Genomic DNA, 27,963 nt, shown 5'->3' with positions numbered 1-27,963 from the left:
ACACACACACACACACAGACAGACACAGACACAGACACACACACACACACACACACACTTTTATGAGATTTCATTTTTTGAAAATTGTGTTTCTTTTGCTGTTCAGCATGTACGTCTGTGAGCCATTTAATACTACATATGATATAGCATAAATGTTAAAAGTGTTGAATATATTACATAAAGATATCATCAAGAAAATACACATCTTACATTGATAATGATAATCTCTGATTGTACTTTTCTTGCTTTACATGATAGTATTGTACTTATGGAGTTTGCAGGTTATGTCCAGATAACTGTGATATTGCTTAAAGAGATAGCTTTACATGATAGTATTGTACTTATGGAGTTTGCAGGTTATGTCCAGATAACTGTGATATTGCTTAAAGAGATAGCTTTACATGATAGTATTGTCCTTATGGAGTTTGCAGGTTATGTCCAGATAACTGTGATATTGCTTAAAGAGATAGCTTTACATGATAGTATTGTACTTATGGAGTTTGCAGGTTATGTCCAGATAACTGTGATATTGCTTAAAGAGATAGCTTTACATGATAGTATTGTCCTTATGGAGTTTGCAGGTTATGTCCAGATAACTGTGATATTGCTTAAAGAGATAGCTTTACATGATAGTATTGTCCTTATGGAGTTTGCAGGTTATGTCCAGATAACTGTGATATTGCTTAAAGTGATAGCTTTACATGATAGTATTGTACTTATGGAGTTTGCAGGTTATGTCCAGATAACTGTGATATTGCTTAAAGAGATAGCTTTACATGATAGTATTGTCCTTATGGAGTTTGCAGGTTATGTCCAGATAACTGTGATATTGCTTAAAGAGATAGCTTTACATGATAGTATTGTACTTATGGAGTTTGCAGGTTATGTCCAGATAACTGTGATATTGCTTAAAGAGATAGCTTTACATGATAGTATTGTCCTTATGGAGTTTGCAGGTTATGTCCAGATAACTGTGATATTGCTTAAAGAGATAGCTTTACATGATAGTATTGTCCTTATGGAGTTTGCAGGTTATGTCCAGATAACGGTAATATTGCTTAAAGTGATAGCTTTACATGATAGTATTGTCCTTATGGAGTTTGCAGGTTATGTCCAGATAACTGTGATATTGCTTAAAGTGATAGCTTTACATGATAGTATTGTCCTTATGGAGTTTGCAGGTTATGTCCAGATAACTGAAATATTGCTTAAAGTAATAGCTTTACATGATAGTATTGTTGCTGGGTTAAACAACAACCTAACTAGGTTATGTGGTTCCTAAGATACCAAACGCAACTGAAGAGTATGAAATATTGCCTGTAATACCAATCACTGCACAGGCTTAATTATTTACATTTGACATCAACATGTCAGTAACTGGAGTTACTGAGTTTAGTTATACATCACCTTCAGCAACATTCAAGCAATATCACAGCATCACAGAAATGGGCTTCACACACTGTACCCATCTGGGAACTGAACCCAGGTGTTTGGCATGGCAAGCGAATGCTTTAACCTCTAAGCTATCCCATCACCCCAGACAGTAGGTGGAATACTGCTTGCAGGTGAATGTTAAACAAGGAAGAACGTTTTACTTTGCGGTTCAGTAAAGGCATGAACAGTTGTTACACAAACATAATGTCAAGAAAAATATAATAGTGGACTGTCATAACAAGCTGGAAATTTCTTTAATTCTCCTCTAAAATTTGTGAACAGATCACACAGATAATATATTCCAGCAATTTCAAGTTTGTACCTTTGTCTCCAATCTGAACTAGATGACAACAGGGTGTGATGGTCTCACTCACCACATTTCCAATGTAATGATGTGTAAAAGGAAAGATAAGTTAAAAGCTTGATGAACAACTTCTTTATTGCAATAGGAAGTGCAAGAGTGACATTGTTTTGATCACGTGGCCTACCCTATACCTTCTTTCAGTGTATGGTTTAACATTGTTTGTAACCAAGTGATGAACAGGGTATAGTTGTGTCTGAAAGAAGCAACATAAATCAAGCAGAGGCTATAAAATGAACAGGAAGCAAGCAATACTTTGCATACAGAGAGAACACTTCTGTAATATGTGTAAAAATTAACAGTGAAGAAATGTTGGATTAATATGTATACATATGGACATGTAAATACATCAGTGCAAATATACACACGCCAAATAACACAGTTCCGAGTTTGTTTGGGTTTTTTTTTGGTATGGTCGAAGTATCTGTCACAGTTCATATCAGAGATGATATAATAATATTGTCATTTGGTGTCTGTTCATATTCAAGGGATTTTTCGTATGGCTAAATTGCAACGAAAGCATCACTGTTGTCAAGGGTAGGGGGAAGTCAGTCAGTGTCATTACCACCACCCTGCTAGAGTCAGTGTTATTACCATCACCCTGCTAGACTCAGTGTCATTACCTCCACCCTGCTAGAATCAGTGTCATTACCACCACCCTGCTAGACTCAGTGTCATTACCACCACCCTGCTAGAATCTGATGTGCACCAGTGATAACAATTACGGTGAAGAGTTTTGATAGGAAGACATGCATACTGATACATCGCCTGTGATTTGTTGACATGTGAAGCACATGGTATAGCCTCACAGCATCCGCGAAGTGGCTTCCGGTTTTGCTGGAATATAAACCGTATTGCAAAAGCAATTACTCAATATTTTATGTGAAATATGCCATAAATGTACTCGGTCTTAGTGAAACAAGTTGATTTTACAATACAACTGTAAGGTGTATATGCGAGTATATGGCGAAATTTGCAAAAGTTGCAATATCCTTACTTAGCTAACGCACTACTTTCATCATGGCGACTATTGACGACGAAGATATTGTCGATGATGATCAACTGGAGTCTCTGCTATCTTTTCCAGCAGATGTCCAGGAAGCTATAGATCAAGTTAGACTGATTTCTACCTTTTGTCTTGATCAAAACATGTTTGAGTCACGGTAGAATCCACGATCAGTCTATACTTTCAAATATTATTCATTGTGACGGAGAGGGGAGATAACTCTGAATTAGTAATTAAAGTTTCGTGTGGTGGGCGTGACGGTTGTCCGTGATATTTGTGTTGTGTTTAGTTTAAATTATTGCAACCCTAAAAACCAAGTTCTTGGAGCAGAATAAACGTTAACGACGGTTTCTGTCTTCCAATGATATCTATTTAGTCATTAGTCATTGAAAATTTTCAATAAAAATGAACTATATTTCTTCTGCTTAAAGGGGCACTGATGCGGAGCGAATAATGTTTCTCGCCAACGGTCTAATTACGAAATCAAACCGCAAATTGGTCAGCGCCCGCTCCTTCGACCGTGACAGACAAAGGAACTGGGCTCCTGTCCATATTAGCAGAATTTCTTCACCTAAACAGTCGGGAGGCCGGATGCCCATCATATGCCATTTCTTTAAAAATATCCATGGTATTCCTTGTCTGATCGTAACCAAATATCCCAGCAGAGTAGTTCTTTTCGGATGCTTGGATGGTATAGTTACTGATCCAATTTGATCCTATTTCAGTGTTTTTAACCTGATATTTAATCATGTTACATGAAAATATGATGTCTACAGGCACGTAGCCATTTGTTTCAGTACGGAAGATTGCAAGGCTTTATATTTAGGTAATTCTGAGTGTTGGTTCAGCTGTGATAGCAAATATCTTACGAAAATTTTGGTAGCTATGGTAGCTACAATGGTTTATCATTTATGATAATAAAAACACACAGTTGATTTATTTGAATTCGTAAACAAAAAACGATGACTTTGCCTTTGGTAGAGAAATCTGAAAATTTTCTTACGTAAAAAGCCCTTATTTCACCTATTTACCCAAGTACACAGCAAATGCCCGTGTGTATTCCTTATGTAACGAAATTCCGTTGGTATCCTCAAAACAGTTTCGGCCCATAAGTGTTTTCAGGCTGCATGCGACACAGAGATTACATCTTCCTTGCTGTAACTCGCGTTTGATGGTGTAAACCTACACGTGTTATTTGTCATCATTCTCTTGATGGTCAATTCATGAATTTATAACAGGTATAATTAGTAGTAACACCACTTCGGTTACTCAACAAAGGTTCCCATTTGGCATTTCTCCTGTCTGGAGTAAATACTCAACATTATAAATTAAGGTCTATAATGGCAAATGTATTGTATGTTATGTAATATGTGCATGTAAGTGATGCAAGAGGGTTTATCAACTAAGTTACAAAAACAAACATCGATCAAAGGATTAACCGATAACTCACTGATTGATTAATTACTTTTATCTTCTAGCGGATTTGTCAAAAGGCAGTGTGTGTAGATGACTACACCCTGTCGTAAAGTGTAAGTGCAAAAACAACATCCTCCCTTCAAAGAATTAACCACCCTTACGTTGATTGATTGATTGCTCATTATTGGTTAACTAAATTACTTGGAATAGTGGACATCATACAATTAGTTGCCAGGTGTGCTATCTTGGGAGACCAATCAGAGGTTTATCTGGTTTTCACCAACGAAAGACGTGAAACGATGTGTTACTTTTTCGCAAATGAGACAGTTGTAAGACACGCGACACAGAGCAGGATTACTTACCAGCTGCAGATGAATGGAATACGATTTCTTTTACGTGGATATTGATGGATACATTCCTGAACAAGGTAGTAGCCTGACATCGTTGCTATAAAATTAGTCTGTTTTACATTCATTTTTTTGCATTTTGTTTTAATTTATTTGTTGTAGCATTCAGCAGAATCTGTATGACAGAAAAAACACACTAGATCGCGTATGTGTGTGAAATAGGATCCACATTGGCATTCTATACAATGTATAAATGTTGCTGTTATGTTAGAAATTTACTATGAGTATAAGCAGATCGTGTGTTCTTTTATTAATTTTCAGAATCATACTAGTATGACAATAAACTAGCTAGGGTTATGAGACAAAATATAGAGACGTTTTCCGTCCTAATAGTTTTTTACCATTTCTGCCACGGGCAGATGATTAACCTTCAAAGTGTTTCATTTGTATTCATAATACATTTGGAATGAAGTAAAAATGACTTCACCTCAGTTGATCTGTCTATAATTAAACTATCAATTGCGCTTACGGACTGCGCAGCAGAGGTCACGAACCAGTCACGAATTCTGGGATATCATCCGGGTACTCACGGGAGAAAAACAATAACAAAAGTTTACACCAGTCCACGGAAATTGCTCCGCATCAGTGCCCCTTTAAACCTGTTGTTACGTTAACGCCAACGAAAGTGGAGATATAATTATTTTGTGGCGCGAACACTTACAACACCTACTTGTTTAGCCTATATTGCTATCAGTTGTGTTAGGTCTTTGATTATAGATATCATATTGACTTGGAAGGTGTCCAAAATAGAGGTGTCTAGGTCAGGCGATGTATAGGTGACCTATCATCATTGTAATGTTGCGTTTTTCGTAATTTACAGGCAACAAACAAGATGTTTTACAACAACGAGGGTCTGTGTCTGTTAATTTGTTTGATTTGCAAGAGTGAGACCTGAACCTACTACACATGTCACTAACTTAAGAAAGTTGTGCTTAACACAAGCCCTCATTTCTGTTTTGTATTTAAGGTGCTTCCAAGTAATGACCCACTTGACAGACCTGACTTCAACCCAGTGGACTATATCAACTCGCTGTTTCCTACTGAACAGTCTCTGGCCAACATAGATGACGTTGTTAATAAAATAAGGTTCAAAATAAGGTTAGTTTCATTTTATGAAACATTGTATCATGTGTTTTTACCTTTGCATATAATTAGTTTTATTGATAATTTGCTTACCTGGCTTCATGAACTAAATCCATGGTTTGGTGGATAGGGCAGTGGTTGGTTTAGAACCAGTTTCATGTGCTTGAGTGAAGTCTTCAAAGCATGGTATTTCAATGGGCAAGCTTTATAAGGACAGAATAAGTCATATCTGGCCATCTCAAGTTTTCACATGTAAGCATGCTCATTGCAACACAGGCAGTAGTGTAGCCTAGTGGTTAAGCTTAAAGCGCTTGCTCATTACGCTGAAGACTCATGTTTGATTCCCCACATGGACACAACGTGTGAAGCCCATTTCTAGTGTGATATTGTTGGAATATTGCTAAAAGTGGCATAAAACTTACGAACTTTCAATACTCTTGAATGCAATTAAACTCATTTTACCACTTCACCATTTGAAGAATGTTTTAAAAATAGGACAGCATTGGACAAAGACAGATCTCAGTAACGAAAATTTGAAAAACATTCAAAGTATCTGAGGTTTTCAGCAATGATATAATACACATTGATCCAATGAGGAACATGATTAGAATAGTAACAAGTGTTGACTCACTTCCTGTATTTTACATACTTAACAACAGATACGTAAGGACGCTACTGCTCATTTCAGACGGCTTGATGATGAAGTTCGGACAGTGGTTCGGGGACAGACAAATGTGGGTGAAGAAGGGAGACAGGCTTTGGAAGAGGCACAGAAAGCTATCCAGGATCTATTTACCAAGATCAAGGATATCAAAGACAAGGCAGAGAAGTCTGAGGAAATGGTCAGTTGGTCATGGTGGTCTGTAGTGCTGGGATTAGGTTATCAAATGTTCCTGTTATTTGTTAATGCAAAAACAATAAAGAGCGAAAAAAGGTAGCTCTTTGAGGGTCAAATCACACAATATGCATTTTCAGATTTCACATAATAAAGGATGACTAGTATGCAAGGAACATAAATTTCTTGGAATCTTTAAGATAAATTCAATCATGACTTGGAACGAGCATTTAGTGCTTATGAAAATTAAATTTAGTGATGAAAACAAAACCAACCTTGTGAAAAATATTGTTAATGCAAACAAGTGTTTCAAAATTGTGTTCGATGATGAAAAAACATGTTTGATTGGTTGGTTGTTTAGTCACTGCAACCAGTCTTCGATTATTTCAGTTCCTCAGACAACTACTAGTTGTCAGTCCTCCCATGTTGACATTCCGTGTTGAGGCATTCAGCACATCAAATTTAATGCCCTTATTATTATTGCTTCTGTGGTCACCATGGTTACAGGTAAAGGAGATAACACGTGACATCAAACAGCTTGACCATGCCAAGCGACATCTCACCTCTTCAATCACTACTCTCAATCACCTTCACATGCTGGTAGGAGGAGTTGATTCACTCACGTAAGTAACACATTAATTACTAATTACGGGTACGAATTGAGTTCCAGGATTTTGTTAGACTTACGCTTCATCTCTGAAGATATGAATCCATGAAAACAAAAAAAAAGTGCATTTGAACTGAAAACCAGACCCAGTTATGGGTGGTGGTTTGGTTGTTGTTATGTTGCACTCAGCAGTTTATCTGGTGACGGTCTGTAAATTATCTTGTCTGGACTAGACAATCCAGTGATCAGCATCATGAGCATCGATGTACCCAAATTGGATGTAGGGCGATGATCTAAAGCTGAGAACCAAGGAACATGTAGACTTGCTTCATGAAGAACTGTTTTTGGGGCTCATTGCTAATGTTGTCTGAATGTGTAAAAATCTCAGGAAATTTAGAAATATATATATATTGTTTGAGGTGATTCCTGTAGTATGAGGTATACGTGTCTGTAGTATGAACAGATTAGACATTGCTCAAACTTTTGGGAGCCAAAGAACTGAGCATGAAATGATATGTATTTCAGCAGTTATGTTTATCTTCGTACCTTACTCTGTACAATGGAATAGAATACCAAATATTATTTGTGACATGACCTGTTCAAAACGTATCCATTGTCAATGCGTCACATGTTTGTGCACTGTAAATGGGCTCTATTCAATGGCTTCAACCTGAGCCCCTTTGTCTAATGAATGTTTAGATTTCACTGCACAATGTTATCAGATACGTTATTTTCACATCATGTTCACTGTGTCTGAAGTAAATTTTCTTTTGAAAAGTTCAAAATGGCTGCTTGTAAATGAGATGGCTTTTGTCCCCTTCTATTCTCTCAGGAACTATTAGTCCCATTGTTTTCAAAGGCTATTAGGGGCAGTGAGGTAGCCTAGTGGTTAAAGCATCCACACATCACACTGAAGCCCATGTTCGATTCCCCACAAGGGTACAATGTGTGAATCACATTTCTGGTGCCTCCCACCATATTGCTGGTTTTACGCCGCTGTATAAACAGTGTATAGCCAGACTCAACCACCTCGCTCACTCAAAGGATATTAGTAATGTCCTTCTTAATGTCTTTCGTGTCCTATATTTTTTTGCGATTTTACTTTTGTAGATCATTAACACGAAGACGTCAGTACGGAGAGGTGGCTAACTTACTGCAAGGTGTACTCAATGTGCTGGAGCACTTTGACAAGTATATGTCCATCCCACAGATCAAACTGCTGGCTGACAAGTAAGTTGGAACCTTTACCTTCAGTGTTTCCAAGATATGCATCCAGTAATTTGAAAATAATTTGTGTGTAATCTTGCATACAGAGTAGGTAGAATGCCTTAGTAGGATTCTAAATGATGTTAACTGTTGTTAAGATTTTTCTACATTGGTACATGTTTTTAGATTTTATTTGTCATTTCTACAATTTGACAAGTCTCTGTACAGTATGTACTGTATGTCAAACTAATTGTACAAACTTACAAAGTGTAGTTTTGAGTCACACAAGTTCAGACACAGACAGTAGTTCACAGGTTTGGATTCTAACTAAATCTGAGTGTAAGTGAGTTTAGATTTATGCCACACTGGACAGTATTCCAGTTATATTGTGGCAGTCAGTAAATAATTGAGTATGGACCAGGAAATACAGTGAGCAGCAATCATTGTAACTGAGATAAAATTACATGTGTCAGCCAAGTCAGCAAATCTGACAACTCAATCCCATTATTCTCCTCTTATGACAAGCATGAGTCCCTGATGATCAGTTCTAACCTGGATCTTCATGGGTTTCTCCCCAAATCTACCATGGTAATTTAGCCCAGATACTCATGTCTTAACATAGTAAATGCAAGAGACGTTTGGATCGTCGTAGATTTTGCCAACAGTAATTAGCTCTTATTCTACACCATTTATTAAAGTGTCAGGACTTTGTCAGAGCTTTTGTCTTTGTCTTTCAAGGGTGAAACAAATTCAGTCAGAGCTTGGAACACAAATCATTGCAGACTTTGAAGAAGCGTTCCAGGGAGCTGGCGCCAAGGTAGGTTTCATTGTCAAGAGGATCTGTGAAAGTACTAGCATTATGATGTTGTCATTGTAGCTTTCCTTTCACTTTGAGCATGCAATGCATGGAGTATAAGCACAATGCAAGCAGGCAATATTAATGTCTAAGTAACTGAATTATTGCAGGAAATACGAGGGTTCTGTAGAGAAATAAAATGGTGTAATGTGCAGAAATGGAAGATTGAGTAACTTTTTTATTACCATTCAGAATTCATGATTGGTTGAAATCAGATTTAGTTGTGCAGTCAGCGACGTTGTATGAAACTGACCATTCATAAGGCCTCTGTAATTCCTGTATGCCTTGGGAAAACCAGAACCTCTTTCTCAGTGCTATGTGCAAATGTTTCATCTAGACAGATGTCAGCCACATGTAATGGCCGGATCAGCAGCGTCTCCATAGCCCTTGTTGACAATGGACAAACTAGCCATTAGATTCTTATGTGTCACATCAACATGTCCCCAACAGATGAGGAATGTTTGTTTCTCAACATTTGCTTGTATTTGGCAAGTTGGATCTAAGTTGATGTAACACATGTTCTGCGTGGATAGAAAGAAGGGAGATAATTCATGTTGGGATTTTTTTGCCAGTAGGGGATTTTAAGAGAACTGGGATATATGGCTATATTAGAACAGAGGTTCATGAGAAGATGTGACAAGAAACGTCTGTTGGAGGAGAATGTTAATTACGGAAACCTTATGTTTCTTGTTGTGGATTGTACAATGGATATTAAGGTACATTTCTTCAAACACACAACACATGTATATATGACCTGTGAAGGTCCCGGGGTAGAATAGGCCTTCAGCAACCCATGCTTGCCATAAAAGGCGACTATGCTTGTCATAAGAGGCGATTAACGGGATCGGGTGGTCAGGCTCACTGACTTGGTTGACACATGTCATCAGTTCCCAATTGTGCAGATCGATGCTCATGTTGTTGGTCACTGGATTGTCTGGTCCAGACTCGATTATTTACAGAGTGCCGCCATATAGCTGGAATATTGCTGAGTGCGGTGTAAAACTAAACTCACTTACTCACTCTTAACTGACTTGAATGTTCTGTTGCATTTCACCAAACTGAATGTTTCAGTTGAGATCAAAGGGACAAATAGTAATCCAATTAATGCCACAATACATGTTGTGAAGCAAGTCAAATATAGATACAGCAGAAATTCAACCATATCCTTTATCAGTCATGTGAAAATCGAGATAATTAAGTATTACACGCACACGCACACGCACACGCACACGCTTACCTTTAAGAGATATATTGCTGAGTGCGGTGTAAAACTAAACTCCCTCCCTCACATGTATATATATACTTTTCTGCATCCTTCTATACATTTGTGTTTACTGGACAGACATTCAGGTTAAACCCTACAGAGAACACTTATGAAGTATATGCATGCATTTGCAAACTTTATATTAACTTTGAGCCTTGTCTACGGTATTGACCTCCAATTAATGATAGTTGTTGCATTTATTTTGTTTATCTGTTTTTCATTAGTACGGGCCAAGCAATCAGAAGCAGCTGAGAGAGGCGTGCTATGTAGTCAATGTCCTTGACCCCAAGGTGAAGCGGGACCTTCTCAGCTGGTTTGTGAAGTTGCAGTTGTCCGAGTATCTTGTACTGTTTGCCCAGGACCAGGATGTAAGTTTCATGTTTACATTTGTTGAAAAATTCTTTGTAACTGTGATTGTTACTGGGATGTTACTTGAGATTACTGTGTTAATTGTTGGTGGCATTACTTGAGATAACTATGTTACATGTTTGGTGACATTACTTGAGATTACTGTGTTAGGTGTAGGTGTCATTACTTGAGATAACTGTGTTACATGTTTGGTGACATTACTTGAGATTACTGTGTTAGGTGTAGGTGTCATTACTTGAGATAATTGTGTTACATGTAGGTGTCATTACTTGAGATTACTGTGTTACATGCTGGTAAGATTACCGTGTTCATCTTCAGGTTGCCTGGCTTGACAAGATCGACCGGCGGTATGCCTGGATCAAGAGGACTCTGGTTGACTTTGAGGAGAAGTTCGGTCACCTGTTTCCCCCAGACTGGGAGGTCAGCGAGAGGATTTGTGTGGAGTTCTGCGACATAACCAGGTGCCACAACTTGTTCTTCCATCATGTGTTTTAATCATTGTTTTTGAATGCTTCATCACCATGTCACTAAGACATGCTCATAATATCACCTACTGGTTTGTCTGGTCCAGACTTGGATGTCTCCATCCTGGAGTAATGCTGAAGATTTTGTAAACAACAAACAATATGTTAGAATGGTCGTCAATTTTCACACAGAAGACACACATAGAATTATGCTACAGACTGCCACCATATAACTGGAATATTGCTGAATGCTTGTAAACAAAAAGACAAACACACTGGCATAAACTAAGCTTTAAGCATCCCTGTTAGTTGAATTATATATATTTGATGGTATGGACGATGATGAGTTTTTAGACAGAGACAGTCTGTGTGTCTAGTTTGTTGGTTGCATGCAAATTAATCTGTTTGTTTGTTTTCAGGAAAGAGTTATCTCGCATCATGGGCCGCAGAGCAGTGGAGATAGACGTCAAGTTGCTTTTGTTTGCGATACAGCGTACCACCAACTTTGAGACTCTTATATCAAAACGCTTCATGGGTGTTACCCTGAATGAGACACAGGTATGACTAATTTTGTCACTATTTGACATGCTTTGATACCTTTTGAATAGAAGGATAAGATATATGAATAAACAACATTCTTTATAATATTACATTGTTTCTCCATGGATCCAAACTCTGTTATCACTTGCTCAGCTCCCAGGTACCTTGATCTTAGACCCTATTAGCTAGACTCATGAAGACAATTTATTTCTGTGGCAATGTATGCGGCAGTGTAATTTAAATTTGCATAAATATTCCTGTTTCTTCCACTATCATTCCTTGTTTGTTGGTTTCTCTAAACTAATAGGATAGTGAGTCTGTCTTTTATGCCCCTTTTAGCAACATTCCGGCAATATCACAACAGTTGACATCAGAAATGGACTTACACATTGTACCCATGTGGGGAATCAAACCTAGGTCTTAGGGGTGACGGGCAAACACTTCAAAAACTGGGCTACCCCACCACCCCATTGATATCAGAAATCTGTATCCTGACATGCTTTTCTACCATAGCAAGCCGTGGCTGAAATACTGACAACAGAATACCACTCACTCACAGAGGACTAAAATCCAACTCATTCATTCTAATCCCACAGCAATCCTGACATTTGAGCTTGCATGTGATATCATACATGTCTCATGTATAGTGTTTCCATCCCAGAGTAAGCCTCCAACACCAGCCCCAGCCGCTACAACAAACCCATTTGAAGAATCAACAAACCCGTTTGAAAATGAGACTGATCAGGAAGTCACGTCCCCATCAGGAGAGGAGTCCAAGGTAGGTAACTCTCTTGGATTGTGTCGCTTTTCATTCTAGCTTGTCTTGTGTTTTTTCAGAGTATATGACATTTAATCAAACTTATGAAGTGTGATTTTTTTTAATTCTATTTTTTGTATTTCAGTCAGCTGCAAAGTCTCAAGCCACTCCATTCACAGGAATCATCTCTCGTTGTTTTGAAGCTCATCTCAATATATACATTGAATCACAAGATAGGTAGGCATTAATTTTAAGATAACCTTTTTGAATGTCTGGATTAAGATTTGTCAGTGCTGGTCATAGAGGTGACTGAATAGAGATAGTTGTCAGGCCTTTGTATGGTTACTTATTTGTCAGAGTATCCTCATGAGGAAGGTAGACGTTCTTGTATCAGTGAGAGTGATGTTGGGTCTAGACACATGTATTTACCCAGCGCCGTGTGGTTAGATTGAGAATGATTAACAAAGCAAGCTAGTGAGACAGAGAGATGTATGTGAGATGTGTGTGAGATGTGTGTGAGATAGCTACTAGCCAGTGGCTAGTAATAATCAAGTCGGGCCAGTAAATATTCATGGGGTCATTATGTAAATATGTCACTCTCTCAGTTATTCAGTTATTATTATGCAAGATTATGTCCTGATAAAAATGTTCAGCATGTGAGCAGCTTAATGATGAAACCCAGGTATACATTCAAATATCGGACTAGTGGAATAGTAACTTTCAGGCACAGCCAACCCTACTGTCTAGCAAATTTGGAAATTATTTCACACAATGTATGTGATGAAACCACTGTTACCAGTAAAACAACTATCACCAAGACTACAGCTGGGGACCTGTAAATGTCTGGGTTAGAGTAGACCTTCAGCAACCCATGCTTGCCAAAAGAGGCGACTGTGCTTGTCATAAGAGGCATCTAACGGGATCGGATGGTCAGGCTCGCTGACTCGGTTGACATGTAATCGTTTCTCATTTGCACAGGTCGATGCTCATGCTGTTGATAAGTGGATTGTCTGGTCCAGACGTGACTATTTACAGACTACGGCGATATATCTGGAATATTGCTGAATTTCTAAAACTAAACTCACTCACTCATCACAGCTGGGATGTGTTTGGGTGACGTGTTTCATGAAGCTGGAAACAGGCCAGAAAATGTTTTCATTCTGGGATTGAAAAAAGGAGTAAATCACAGTGGGAGACAGATATAAATGTACAATTTATTGTAAACCTTTACAATTTATTGTAAACCTTTTAATATGTATTTGTACTTGGCTGTATTCAGGAATCTGGCTGAGCTTATTGGGCGCTTCCTGGAGGACCTGCGACAACACGGCACACCGCGTATGGAAACTGATGAGGGAAGCAATGTATTGCCCAGTTGTGCGGACCTGTTTGTGTTCTACAAGAAGTGTATGGTCCAGTGTTCTCAGCTGTCCACTGGTCAGCCCATGCAGGACCTAACAAAAACATTCCAGAAGTATCTCAAGGAGTATGCCATCAGGGTTCTACTCAACAATCTGCCCAAGTAAGATCTTCAACCTTTGGGACAGTTCATAATAAATGGCAAGGGGGATTGGTGAAAGGAAATTTTATGGAGAAGCATGTACAATGTGAATGTTCCCCCTAAAATTTGTGTACAAAGTATGTAACCCCCCTGTCATATCACGCACAAAATCAACGCCTTACTGCTGAGCTGAGAATAGAAATTTTTAACTTACCTTACCATAGGTCTTATGCATATTACCTCTAGCTTCGCTAAACGAGATCAGACAGTCGTTGATTCGCCATCCCCTCGATGGCTACCTCATGTAATCTACGAATGTAGTCACGGAAGTGACGTGATCTCTCCACTCGCGCGAGAGCGCAGAATCCAAAATTCACTTTTACCTTTAGCGTTCGTGCGAACGGACGTGTTGGTTTGCAGTTTTTTTTTCCTACTGTGTGTAGTTTCAATAAAGTTGCTACTCCTTGGTAGGTATGGTTTGTATCCCCTCATTATGTATCTAAGTCAAGTCATACAAGCATTTAATGTGCTTACCTTGCTACCTCGTGTTGTTCTTTTCTCACTCAGGCTTGGCTTGGCCATGTCGGAGGTGAGAACGACATGGCGTCCATGAGGGTAGTTCATCTTGTTGGTGGTTTGCCCGTCATGTTTCTGCCCATGCTTGGTCATTTTCACTTGTGTTTTCGGTATTTAGCATACTTTTTTCTGCCATGAATTTCACCGTAGCGAAGGCAGCCATTGTGGTTGTTATTTTTCGCTGCCCCGCACTTACGGGTGTGCCTATTTTTTACGTAGGGGTGCAACTACTTTCTACATTTTTATGTAGGGGGTTTTCCTCCTAGTATTGTATTAACATGTCGTCAAATCGTGGTTTCTTGTCTGTTACAGTTCTGTGTATGACTCGACACTATTGTACTGTCTGCAAGGGGCAGAAATCAGCCAAGGACCCACATCCCTGGTGTCCGGATTGTGCGTCCGCTGTTTGTTCCATCGATAGTCGGTGCCTACACTGTCAAGCGTTATCTCTCACCGATTTCAAGACCTTTTTGGCGGTTCGGAGGAAACGTTTTACGCAACGTAAGAGAAGAATGTCGTCGCCAGCGTCTTCCTTGGGATCCTTACCTGACGACCAAGATCTACCACCGCCTTCAATACCACTATCAACGCCGAGTGTGGAGCGCTCATCTATTACGCCGGCGCGCTCCTCTCCAGAGCCTACGCGTTCGGACGCCTTTGTAGATTTATCTCACCCGGATGCCTTATCCCATCCTGAAGTTCAGAGGCTTCTGCGATCTCTCTTGACGCCGGGCGCTGCTGTACTCCCTACCTCGGTATCTACACCTTTACCAACGACAGCGCCTAGACTTACGCCAGCGCCGTTGCCTGTACCAGCGCCTCTGCCTGTCCCGGCGCCTTTGTTTACATCAGCACCGGTGTTTTCGTCAGCGCTTATTCCGACGCCAGCGCCTATTCCGACGCCAGCGCCTGTACCAACGCCAGCGCCAATATTGTTGCCGGACCCTGCTCCTATAACTACGTCTTATCGGATCCCCAGAGTGTCTCATACGCTGACTAAAGAAGAAATGTTACAGCGCCAGCTGGATGAAGAGCGCGCTCGTCGTTTAGAGGCTGAGCGCTCCCGGCGCAGATCTCGTTCTAGGTCCCCGAAGGGTCGGCGCTCTCGTTCTCCACACCGTAGCAGGCGCCGGCGCTCCCGGTCGGTTTCCCGCTCTCCAAGGCGCTCCTTAGAGGAAGACTCACGTACCAGAAGTAGACGTAGAGTGCGATCTCGGTCAAGATCACCACGACGTCTCTCTAGATCCCAGCGTTCGCGATCGCCGGAACCACTGCGGACTTCCGGCAAAGAATTTAACACTAAGAACTCTGCTTCCAACTCGAGTCAGCGACGAGAATCAACCTCTATTTCCTGGGAGGAACACGAGGAACAGTTCTTTTGCCCAGACTATGAGGAGGAACCTGGCAATGTTGGTGATAGTGATGGCACCTATCTTCCCTTAACTGCTGTCTTTGAGTGGATTGCCGACAGATTACCGGACTGTCCTTCCCCTTCTTCGGATTCAAACAACCCGGCGTCGATTCACTTGACTCCTGAGTTACTTATTCCACCACACCCTATGGTGGCGGATGCGATTACTTTGTTAGACTCGGACTTTGCGAAGTTATCCTTAAATCCGACCATCAAAGCGTCGAAGTCTAAGAAATCAGATTATAAAGTGCACAGTCTGGATTTTGCCGACAACGGGGCGGCGCTAGACGATTCAATTAAGAGGTTGTCAAGTTCAACTCCGTCATCTTACAGAGTTCAGGATTCAAAGTTAGCAGCTGTTGATACTGAACTGAAACGTATGCTTAAACCTATCTCGGCGCTTGCGTCAGCCACCTCCGCTGCAGCCTTGGATTTGTCAGAGGATAATGCCTCGAGGGTGGATCATTTAACTACCATTTTTGCTTGGCAAGGCAGAGTACTCCATGACCTACTTGGACACTTACGTGCGGCGCTAGCCATGACTACTACTATACGCCGATCTGGATTTTTAGATGCTTGTTCTTGGCAAGAGGAATTTAAACGTCAACTTCTTCGTGCACCATTTACGTCTAAGTTCCTCTTTGATGAAAAGATACCGTCGGTGTATAAACAACATGCCGAACTTACTAACACGGAAGTGGCGCTGTCAACTTTCGAGGCCTTGGGCTCTGCATTTCGTGGCCGAGCCAGGGGTAATGCCAAGAAAAGATATGTACCCAGGAGAGAGTCGATCCGTTCCTCGTTTGGGAGGGGACGAGGTCGTACCAAAGACTCAGATGTCCAGCGCAAGCCTCAAGAACGTGGCAGGGATGCCCCAGCTACGTCCGGTCGAGGTAGGGGCAAGCGTCCCTACTCCGGCCGCTGAAGCCATGGACTACTACGACTGGGACCTCCCACCCCCAGTCGTACCAGTTCATCCGACCCCTGTAGGTGGGAGACTAGGGATCTTCTGGGCCAACTGGACATTCCTGGAAGACCCGTTTGTTTGCAAGATCCTGAGAGCCGGCTACAAGCTACCACTAGCCAGAGCTCCGCCGTTGACTACCACTCCCCTGTCACGAGGGTACTCAATAGATCAACAGGTACTTATCCTAGAAAACATCAACATTTTATTAACAAAACATGCTATAGAGATAGTGTCAGAACCCCATCTCTCCCCGGGGTTCTATTCACCCATCTTCCTGATACCCAAGAAAGGTTCCACCAAAATGCGGATGATTCACAACATGGCGACTTTCAACAACCTGTATTTAGCCGAGCCCCCGCATTTCCGAATGACATCACTGGATCAGATCCGAGCCAAATTGTCACCCGGAGCTTGGATGGCCAGCCTAGATTTACAGGATGCTTACCTGCACGTTCCTGTATTCCCACGCCACAGGAAGTTCCTGCGTTTCATATTCAACGGAGTACACTACCAGTGGCGAGTGCTGCCGTTTGGAATTTCTACGGCCCCGTGGCTTTTCACTCGGGTCACACTGCCTGTCACCCGGTTTCTGCACCTCCGGGGGATAGACTTCGATCCTTACATCGACGATTGTTTTCTAAATCACTGCAATCCTCAGTTGCTACGCAAACAACTGGATTTCTCCACACGCCTACTTCAACAGTTGGGATGGATTATCAATTTCGAGAAGTCGCAACTGAAACCAACGCAGGAGTTAACGTTCATTGGGGGGTTGTTCCTGACTCGGCTCAATCTAGTCAGGGTCCCTCCCGATCGATGGCAGAAGATTCTCGCCTTTACGGATCGAGCTCTGTCTCTACCTCTCACCCTCAGAGAATGGCAGTCTCTGTTGGGCTTGTTGACGTCGGCGCAGGACCTCACCCTCAGAGGACGGCTTATGCTGCGCCCACTACAGAGGTTCCTATTACCATTCATTCGAGAGAACGACCTCCAGTCGTCATTTCTTCTACCCCCGCACCTGCATCAGTACCTCAGGTGGTGGACGGTAGAGTGGAACGTCTGCGCTGGTGTTTGTTTGACAAACTTCAACCACGACCACGAATTGTTTGTAGACGCATCCCTCTTGGGATGGGGTGCTCATTTGAACGGCCAGACAACCTCAGGGCTGTGGTCAGACGCCGAAAAGGAGTGGCATATCAACAGCCTGGAGATGCAAGCAGTCATCCTAGCGGTTCGCCACTGGCTACCGGTCCTAACAGACTCCAGACTCCTGGTAGCGTCCGACAATTCCACGGTCGTGTGGGTGATTCACAATCAGGGTACAACCAGGTCCAAACAACTTCTGGACCAGATGTTCCTGTTAGCGGATCTGGTAGACAGCAACGGCATCGTGATCGCGGCTCGTCACATTCCCGGCTGCAAAAACATTCTGGCAGACGCCCTGTCGCGCCCCGGCAAACCATCCCCGACGGAGTGGATGCTTCATCCGGACGCATTTCGCCAGATTTGCTGGCAACTCGGGAGACCACTGGTAGATCTTTTTGCCACCAGTTTCAATCACCAGTTACCAACGTACGTATCTCCCGTGCCGGATCCACAGGCGTGGGCAGTCGACGCGATGTCTCTATCATGGGAAGGACTGGACGCATATGCGTTCCCTCCTCCAATTCTTCTCTCGGATGTAATCGCCAAGATCAGACTGACGCAGAACCTCCGACTGCTTTTGGTCGCACCTTGGTGGCCAGCCAGATCGTGGTTTCCCGATCTTCGACGGCTCGCCAGCGGAGACCCTTACAAACTTCCAGAGTGGTTGCATCTGCTTCGACATCCACACAGTCGACAGCTGCATCCGGATCCACGGCGATTCCATCTTCACGCATGGGTCATCTGCAGAGAGCATTAAAGGCTAAGGGCTACTCTGCGCACGTGGCGAACGTTATAGCTCGCGCGCATAGAGTTTCTACCCGTTCTTTATATGACGACAAATGGCGCTCTTTTGAGAATTTTTGCGCACGAAGATCTCAAGATCCCATGGCAGCATCTCCTCAGTTTGTGGCACAGTTCCTTCTCTACCTACGGAACTCTAGACATCTCAAAGGCAGTACCTTAGGCACCTATTTGTCAGCTTTGAATTCTGTCCTTGCTATCAAGTCAGATTCACAGATCTCCAAGATACCGGAACTTATTGCGCTTCTCAAAGCTTTCAAGCTGGAAGACCAGAAGACCAAGTTTCGTCCTCCAGCTTGGGATCTTAATGTTGTCCTTCAACATCTCAGAGGGCCGCCGTACGAGCCATTAGAAGAAGCCTCCTTTGAACATCTTTCCAAGAAGACGGTTTTCTTACTATCATTGGCAACAGCGGCTAGAGTCAGCGAGATCCATACTCTTGACGTTACTCAGATCCGATTTGAACAGTCAAGACACGGACGTGCTCATTTGGGTTTGCTTTGGGATTTTGTGGCTAAGAACCAGCTTCCCGGGCAGCCTAACAGGTTATTCTCCATCCCTCCTTTGTCTACGATCTTGGGTCATCATGACTTGGAGGAGGAGCTGCTATGTCCAGTCAGGGCTCTCAGATGCTATATTAAAAGGTCAGCCTCTAGGAGATGATCCCGCAAAAGGTTATTCATTCCCTTTGCCGTGTCCTGCAAAGGTGAAGTAAACAGAAATACTATTGCCCTCTGGCTCAGATCGACTATCCTGGCGGCCTATGACGACAAGCACCTGCCTCATCCGGTAGCAAGTAACCCGCACGAGATCAGGGCCTTGGCGTCTACGATGGCCCTCCATCAGAACTGCACAGTACCGCAGATCATGGAGGGCTGTTTCTGGAGGTCATCAACTGTCTTCGCATCCCACTACTTGAGGGACTTGGCAGTTGAAGACGTGGAGGGATTACAGTCATTTGGTCCATTGGTGGTTGCTCAGCAACTTACCCGACCATCCGCCCATTAGGTAACTACACTTCTACTTACCTTTGGTCTTAAGATTAACCTCACCCCCAGGGTGCGTCGGTTTTTCTTTGGAGTTCTATTGGGTTGCTCTTTGTCCTGTTCCAGGTATTGTCCTGAGACCGTTGACATTGGCTTTCCCGAGTTCTCCTGATGCATGTGCACTGTTTGCTGAGGGATGGTCCTCTGGAGTCCACACCACCATCCATCTGTCGAAGCCATATGCATAAGACCTATGGTAAGGTAAGTTAAAAATTTATTAAAATCTAAATATTTTAGATATTTAAATACTTACCTTACCATAGGGCGGTGACTCCCTCCCAACGCTGGATGCTCCTCCCCACTTTGGACTCTTCGGACCTTCCGGTTGACGGTAAAAGTGAATTTTGGATTCTGCGCTCTCGCGCGAGTGGAGAGATCACGTCACTTCCGTGACTACATTCGTAGATTACATGAGGTAGCCATCGAGGGGATGGCGAATCAACGACTGTCTGATCTCGTTTAGCGAAGCTAGAGGTAATATGCATAAGACCTATGGTAAGGTAAGTATTTAAATATCTAAAATATTTAGATTTTAATAATTACATGGAATTACAATGTGTACCAACCCCATGATGGTAATAATAAAAGGGACAATAAATTTTCTCCAGCTTGTATTACCATTATAAACCAATGACACTGCTACCTCTAATTCAGGCTGAGCAGTCAGAGTAACAGCATCAGCTCGGCGACGGGACTGATCCAGAGCATCCTGAAAGAGGGTGAGGTGACGAAGCTGACGGAGGAGGAGCAGTGCCGGACATGCAGCATCCTGTGTACCGCGGAGTACTGCATGGAGACTACGCAGCAGCTGGAGGAGAAGCTGAAGGAGAAGGTGGATGACCATCTTGCAGCTAACATCGATCTCAATGCAGAGCAGGACATGTTCCACAAGTGAGTACCATTGGAGACAAGTGTGTTAAAGTATCCTAGTATATGTTCTGATTGATGATGATGATTGTTATATGGTTGTTTTGTTCAGTGTTATATCCAGATTTTATATGTCCAGACAGTGTATATTTCTGTTATATCCAGACTTGTTTCTGTGTTATATCAGTGCATTGTATGTTGATGTTGTATCCAAACAGTATGTTTCAGTGTAAGATCCAGGCAGTGTGCAGAGTTATATCCACATGTTTAAATGTTATATCCACACAGCATGTTTCAGTGTTACCACCATACATTGTATATTAGTATTTTATCCACATGTTTCAATGTTGTTCTGATATTTCAGTGTTATATCTAACTGCATCCAGCTGCTTGTACAGGACCTGGAGACTGCATGTGAGCCAGCACTAACAGCCATGAGTAAGGTAAGCCCAAGGAGCATGTCTTGCATTTTAACCCTTGGTCAGTCAAGAAGTAGTTACCACACAATTCCATTTCAAATTTGCAATCATACTGGGAAAAGGATGGACCCAAGGAAATATATTGCTCAGCGAAAATGTTGGATTTTTTTAAAAATGTGTAATGGGTCAAAAAGAACCGTTTGGCTCTCTCCTTCAGTGAAAATGTGTATGTCTTGAAATGTCACCTGAACTCGTAATCCGTCTCAGTAAAAAGCCCAGTTTCTCCAAACAGAGCCTCCCTGCATATGAAGGAGGGGGAGACCCTTAGATGTGCTTACAGGTTGGTGTAGGTGGACAGAGGACACCCAGTTCATCTTTCAGTCTTTAGCATTTGTCAGTGAAACATACCATGCAGAGTTTTTCAGTCTGGAACCTAACACACTAGGATCCATCATAGGAAGTTGAACCTTTCTGCATATTATTTATTGATTGCTGAACTCGTTTGAAAATTGTTTAACCTGCATGTTGGGTATAGATTCATTCTGAAGAAACAAACTCTCTCAATATCTGTATATCAGTAGTCATTATTACAGTGGTTACATGATCAGGCTCTACTGAAATCATGCCATGTACCAATGGTTCAGAATGGATTAGAATGCTGTTTGGCTTGTAGATGCCATGGTCCACTATTGAGGCTGTGGGAGACCAGAGTGGCTACGTGACGGCCATCTCGTCTCACCTGAAGACGAACCTGCCCATCATCCGGGACAACCTGGCCGCATCCAGGAAGTACTTCACTCAGTTCTGTGTCAAGTTTGCCAAGTAAGTCTCACACTGGTCTATATGACTACAGCATGGTATTCCTTCTGTGTGTGTGTCTGATGATGTAACCTTGGCAGTGTCTTCTCTTGGATTATATGTTATATTTAGAGGGTTTGCTTAGGGATTGAAGTGGAAAGCCCATTTCTGGTGTCCTTTGCGGTGATATTTAAGGAATAGTGCTGAAGTCAGTCTAAAATTTCACTCACTGTTTTATTCTGCCTTTAGATATTATTAGGGAACCTTGGTAAAGCAGAGATTCTATTACTTTTAGGTTTTTTTAGACCCATGGGATTTGAACCCACACTCTCAAAGTGGTGCACCGAACCACCAGCACACAAAGTAAGTTGTTGTTTGAAGGCAGCCATTATTGCAGATGGGGTGTGCATCCCACCTTTTGTCCTGAAAGTGTGTTAAAGGATTGGTGGGTCCCTTTTGTCTCAGAAAGCTGTATCCGGCCCTGATTACCTTACCTGGAATGGTGCAGTGCTGACATCACAAGACAAACAGTAGATGGTATGACACTATATCATCACAGTATCATCTACATGTCTGTTACAGCTCCTTCATTCCAAAGTTCATCAACCAGTTGTGTAGGTGCAAACCCAGCAGCACGGTGGCAGCAGAACAGGTGAGATTAGTTGGTTTTTTGGTTGGTTGGTTAGTTGGTTGGTTGGTTGGCTGGTTGGTTGACTGGTTGGTTCATTTGTTTAACACCTCACCATTATTTAGCTGAATGGTGGCGGTCTATAAATAATCGCGTCTGGACCTGACAACCCAGTGATCAGTAGCATGAGATGATTGTTTTCAACAACATATAAACCATAAATTTCATGCATAAGTAGTAATTTTACAAAATATCTCACACAATTAAAACAAACCTACTGAAATCAGCCATGAATTCAGTGACTCATGACATTCATTCCTCAGAGTGTAACACAAGTCCTTCTTATTTGTAACTGACCTATGCAACATATGTTTGTTTGTTGGACAGTTGCTTCTAGACACTCACAGCCTGAAGACAGTGCTACTGGATCTCCCATCTCTTGGCTCCCAGCTCAACAGAAAGGCACCTGCCAGGTAGGACATTTAGCATCTTGTACTAGGGAGATACCATACAGTCCACCAATAAGACACTACTTAATCTATCATGTGAGATACTATAAACTCCTGCCCCTATGTAATATACTATAAACCCCACTAAGGGAAATGCAAGAAACTATATGACCTATGAGATTAAGTACAAACACTATCTTGCATGTCCACGGTCACGAAACACGAAACATTCTTAATGTTACAACCTGTCATGATTATGGTGCACCACAACCAGTCATAACTCCGTAGTTTACCATTGGCTCACAAATGTTGTCGCTGTGAAGACATCGCTGATCAGGCCCCAGGTGAAGTACAGACACTGTTCACTCATCTAGGTGAATACATATACAAAATACCCTCTTGGGTGAAGTGCAGGCACTATTTGCATGTCCAAGGGAAGATACAGTACAAACTTGTCAAGATGAAATATAGGTGCCTTGCTGTTTGGATGGATACCTCTGGTCCAGCCTGCTATGTGTTGGAGCATTCAAGATCAAAGTCTTCTGAGGTTCAGTCAGTGTTGCTGCAAAGGATTTTACAGAGAAGTGCATCTCTTTAATCCCTCTTGTTTCAGTTTTACAAAGATTGTGGTCAAGGGAATGACTAAAGCTGAGATGATATTGAAGGTATGTAACGATTTTGACTGTCAAATATACTTTCATAATCTAAATTCATCTTAGACATGACTGCACGATTATGTAATTGTTACTGCACAGTCATAAGGACTTGCTGTTGCTGTGCGGGGCGGTGGGATAGCCTAGTGGTTAAAGCGTTCGCTTGTCACACCGACGACCCAGGTTCGATTCCCCATATGGGTACAATGTGTGAAGCCCTTTTTCTAGTGTCCCCGGCTGTGATATTGCTGGAATATTGCTAAAAGTGGCGTAAAACTAAACTCACTCACTCACTGTTGCTGTGCCTACTCTCTGATCTGGTTCTTCAAACAATTGTGACAACTCACAGCTGTTATAATGACTCACTGCACTTTTATAAGATGCTGTTGACTTGCTGTTGTTCTAATTACTCTCACTTGTTGTAGTGACCGCCAGTTGTAATGACTCACTACTGTTGCAATGAATCACCCTTATGCAGTTGTTGTAATGACGCTCCTTTGTAATGACACACAGTTGTAATGACTCATGACTGTTGCAATAAATCACTTTTGTTGTAATGGCTCACTTGTATTGACCCTATGTGGTAATGACGCACTCTTGCTGTAGTGACTGTTGTGTTTTAATGACACTGATGTAATGACTCACCATTGTTGTAACAACTCAACACAGTTGTAATAGCTCACTATTATTGTAAAGAGACCATTGTTGTAATGACTCACCATTATTGTAATGACTCACCATTCTTGTAATGACTCACCATTATTGTAAAGACTCACCATTCTTATAATGACTTACCATCATTGTAAAGACTCACAGTTGTTGTAAGAACTCACCATTATTGTAAGGACTTACCATTGTTGTAATAACTCAGTTTGCAAGGTGTCACTGTCGCCATCTTCTGCTGCAGGTTGTCATGTCCCCCCATGATCCTCCTCAGGGATTCGTGGACAACTTCATCCGCCTCCTCACAGACTCCGACATCAATGACTTTCAGAAGGTTCTTGATATGAAGGTATGGTTGAATTGCTCCTGTCAATATACATACTGGAGTAAAGATTCATTATTCTATAAATTATGTTCTTCAAGGGGGATCCTTGTTAAAGTCAGTCACCACCAATATAGGCTTCTTGTAAGAGAGTACCATAATCAGATCTGGTCATCAGGCTTAGTGACTTTGTTGCACATGTCATCACATCCCACTTGCAAAGATCAATCTTCATGATGTTGATCACTGGATTGTCTGAACCATATCATTACAATATAGCTGAAATATTGAGGAGTGCAGCATTAAACAACAAGCAAACAAACAGAATTGGTTGATAAGGTGGCCCTATTACTTGTCTGAGTGAATGTTTGCACACAATATCCATCACCAGATAGTTTCATCCAAACTCAAATTGATCCAAATATTGACAGGCTGACCTGATGCAGACAGAATATTGTTTACTGTGGTGTCAAACAAACAGGCAGATATTTATTGATCATACCTTAAGATTCTTGATTCCAATAGTCCTTGTGGCTGTTGACAACATCATGATGATGATAGCGAGTAAAGATATTATCCTGTCTATTCCCCAGGGTCTGCGTCGCAGCGAGCAAAGTCACCTCATTGAAATGTATCGAGTGAGAAACCCCGCAGGCTCCAACTCCAATCTAGGGGAGGGAACTGCTGTCGGGTCACACACACAGGGATCATCACCAGAGCCAGAATCAAGTCGAATTAAAAAATTAGAAAGACTTATAAAAAAGCGTTTATAAGAATCTGTTTCATTTAAAACTGTTTGTTTGGTTGTGTATGATGTTGTAAATGTAACCTATGTTATGTTTGAATAGTTTGTATATTCATTGTACATACAAGAAATTTGTAAATACATGGTTGTGTGTTAGGAATTGGTCTAACATAACTGCAGTTTCACCATCATTGTATCATAGCCAAATATTTATTAGTGTCTATATCTGGCTGAGCTGTCAGAGTTTTGAGCTGAAATTTTCATTTTTCTAGGTCATACTGTTACCATAGTTTTTCATAGTGGTGTTCGAATTAATTCAAATAATCAAAGATTGGTCGCTGTGACCACATGACCAAGCACTCGATCACATTTTCTCATAATCGAACCCAAATGATGTTGACTACTGCTTTAGTGTAGTGAAATACTAGTCAAAGGAACATATCTTAGAATTTGTCAGGGCCTGAAAACGTGTTAAATTTCTTAAAAAGTCATTTCAGTTGCTGAAAAGTCATGACAGAATATTTCTTAGAGACACTGGGAGCTGTATATTCTGAACTTCATGATGCAATAATCATCACTTTATAGTAGCAAAGTGCCTCATTTTACACTGGATGTGAAATTCACAAATGGAATTTGTGCAGTTTCTCAATAAAAAACAAACAAAACAACAACAGAGAACCACAAGTTTTTTTCTTTATGCTTATCTACAATAACAACATGAATAGGAAAATCTGAAACATAATTCTGAACAATTTCTTACAATGAATGATTGTTGGTAATGAACCAAATATCAAGTGTGACATTTCAACCAATTCCCAAGTCCCAAGACGGTTGTGTTGTTGTAGAAAATAGCATTTTCTGAGGCATGAACGTACTGTAATTATAGATATCAATTACTGCTTATCATTATTTAGGATGACCCACCCTATGTCTCTTGGCATTAGTTTTTCAGGGAGGATGAATAAAACAAATCCCAAAGCATATTGTATTTTATAGGTACAGTGCATTGTATGTTATAGGTTTGGGTATTGCCTAACTTTTTGTCTTTGGATTTATTTTGATATTTGTTGGCATATTGCAATATGTATTGCAAGATATTGTGAAAGTGTAACAAATGGGTTAAGGTAATGAAATTAATATTTCCTTTCTTTTGAAACAATGCCACTGGCCAATGTCAGGACGCAGATTGTACCAGAGGTCAATTGAAAACGTTTCCAAGTTGAAAATTTTGCTCTAAAGTTTGGAACTTTACAACCGGTGCCAGTACCAATCTATTCTTTATTATCATATGATGTGGCTGAAACATGTCATTATATTCCAATCGCGTAGAGTGATGCTCATGAAGCTGATCACTGGATTGTCTGGTTCAGAAGCAGTTGTTTACAGACCACTGCCATATAGCTGGAATATTGCTGTGTGCCACTCAAACAATACAGCAACTATTTGCTGCTGTAGAAGATCAGGTGTTCTTTGTTGTGTAGATAAGAGGTGGATCTGTACATACTATCAGCACAGCACTCTGAAGCTTGTGAAGGACTTCCAGATCTGAAATACGTTTGTGTCCGTGCAATATTTATGTCAGGTGTTCTGCTGTTCATTTGCAACATTCCAATGGCTGTGTTGATATTTCCAATAAGATGGAATAAACAAAATATAAAATTTATATTTATTGTATTTATTTGGAAGATTATGACATATCTGGTTGTCCCATTTGGTTTCTTGGTTGGAGGGGCAGCCAAGTGGTTAAAGCGTTCGCTCATCAGGCTGAAGACCAGTGTTCGATATCCCACATTTGTGCAATGCCTGAAGTCCATTTCAGGTGGTCCCGACCGTGATATTGGTGGAAAATTGCTAAAAGCAGCGCAAAATTGACTCCCTGACTCTTTCTATAAGGGACTTTTTAGCAGAGACAAATCACGTGGGTTGTTTTACGTGAACACTGACCTGACAACTGACCCGTGTTAGCATGTATGAATTCTGCCTACTGGCGTTTGCCATTGTTTTACGAAGGGGCCCCAGGTTACCCGCTAGCAAGTGCTACACCGAACACTTTAGAGTCTTATGAGCACGGCCTGTGCAAATACACGAAGAATCCGTTTCATTATCATGTACTGCACGTGTACTAGCCTACATCTGCTCTCCCTTCACAAACCAAATGTGCTTGCTCATTGCCGTGCAGCGCCTACTTCTCGTAAACACGTTCTGTGCGGGTGCCAATTTATCCTTGTTTTCCAATTTGTCAATATGGCAATATCGTTTTGTTCATCATTCCTGTAAACAGCAAATCTTCAACACGAATGCCTTGCTCATGAATCATGTATTATCCAAACTTCAATACAGTTAACGGCGTTCAAGGGATTGGACAG

General features: G+C 41.4%; 1 protein-coding gene across 1 annotated transcript; it reads left to right on the top strand.

Moving 5' to 3' along the window:
* The first annotated feature begins 2,800 nt into the window (after positions 1 to 2,800).
* Positions 2,801 to 27,260, top strand: LOC137298253 (vacuolar protein sorting-associated protein 53 homolog). Its single transcript, XM_067830431.1, has 20 exons — positions 2,801 to 2,908; positions 5,592 to 5,722; positions 6,396 to 6,549; positions 7,050 to 7,165; positions 8,260 to 8,379; positions 9,094 to 9,172; positions 10,700 to 10,843; positions 11,163 to 11,305; positions 11,728 to 11,866; positions 12,510 to 12,626; positions 12,751 to 12,842; positions 13,885 to 14,127; positions 20,708 to 20,944; positions 21,285 to 21,363; positions 22,013 to 22,161; positions 22,720 to 22,789; positions 23,153 to 23,238; positions 23,828 to 23,879; positions 24,775 to 24,879; positions 25,446 to 27,260. Exons 1-20 carry the CDS (start codon positions 2,816 to 2,818, stop codon positions 25,623 to 25,625), a joined length of 2,529 nt encoding a protein of 842 aa, XP_067686532.1. The 5' UTR covers positions 2,801 to 2,815; the 3' UTR covers positions 25,626 to 27,260.
* Positions 27,261 to 27,963: the final 703 nt, after the last annotated feature.

This window comes from Haliotis asinina, chromosome 1 (genome assembly GCF_037392515.1).
Source record: "Haliotis asinina isolate JCU_RB_2024 chromosome 1, JCU_Hal_asi_v2, whole genome shotgun sequence".
NCBI classification, from domain to species: Eukaryota; Metazoa; Mollusca; class Gastropoda; order Lepetellida; family Haliotidae; genus Haliotis; species Haliotis asinina.
This window is presented reverse-complemented; position numbering and strand designations above follow the sequence as displayed.

Bases quoted from the DNA above. Each gene is read 5' to 3' on its own strand.
- LOC137298253 (XM_067830431.1), top strand. From the start codon at position 2,816: ATGGCGACTATTGACGACGAAGATATTGTCGATGATGATCAACTGGAG. The intron at 7,166-8,259 runs GTAAGTAACACA...TTACTTTTGTAG, and splicing joins GGAGGAGTTGATTCACTCAC to ATCATTAACACGAAGACGTC. The intron at 11,306-11,727 runs GTGCCACAACTT...GTTTGTTTTCAG, and splicing joins GAGTTCTGCGACATAACCAG to GAAAGAGTTATCTCGCATCA.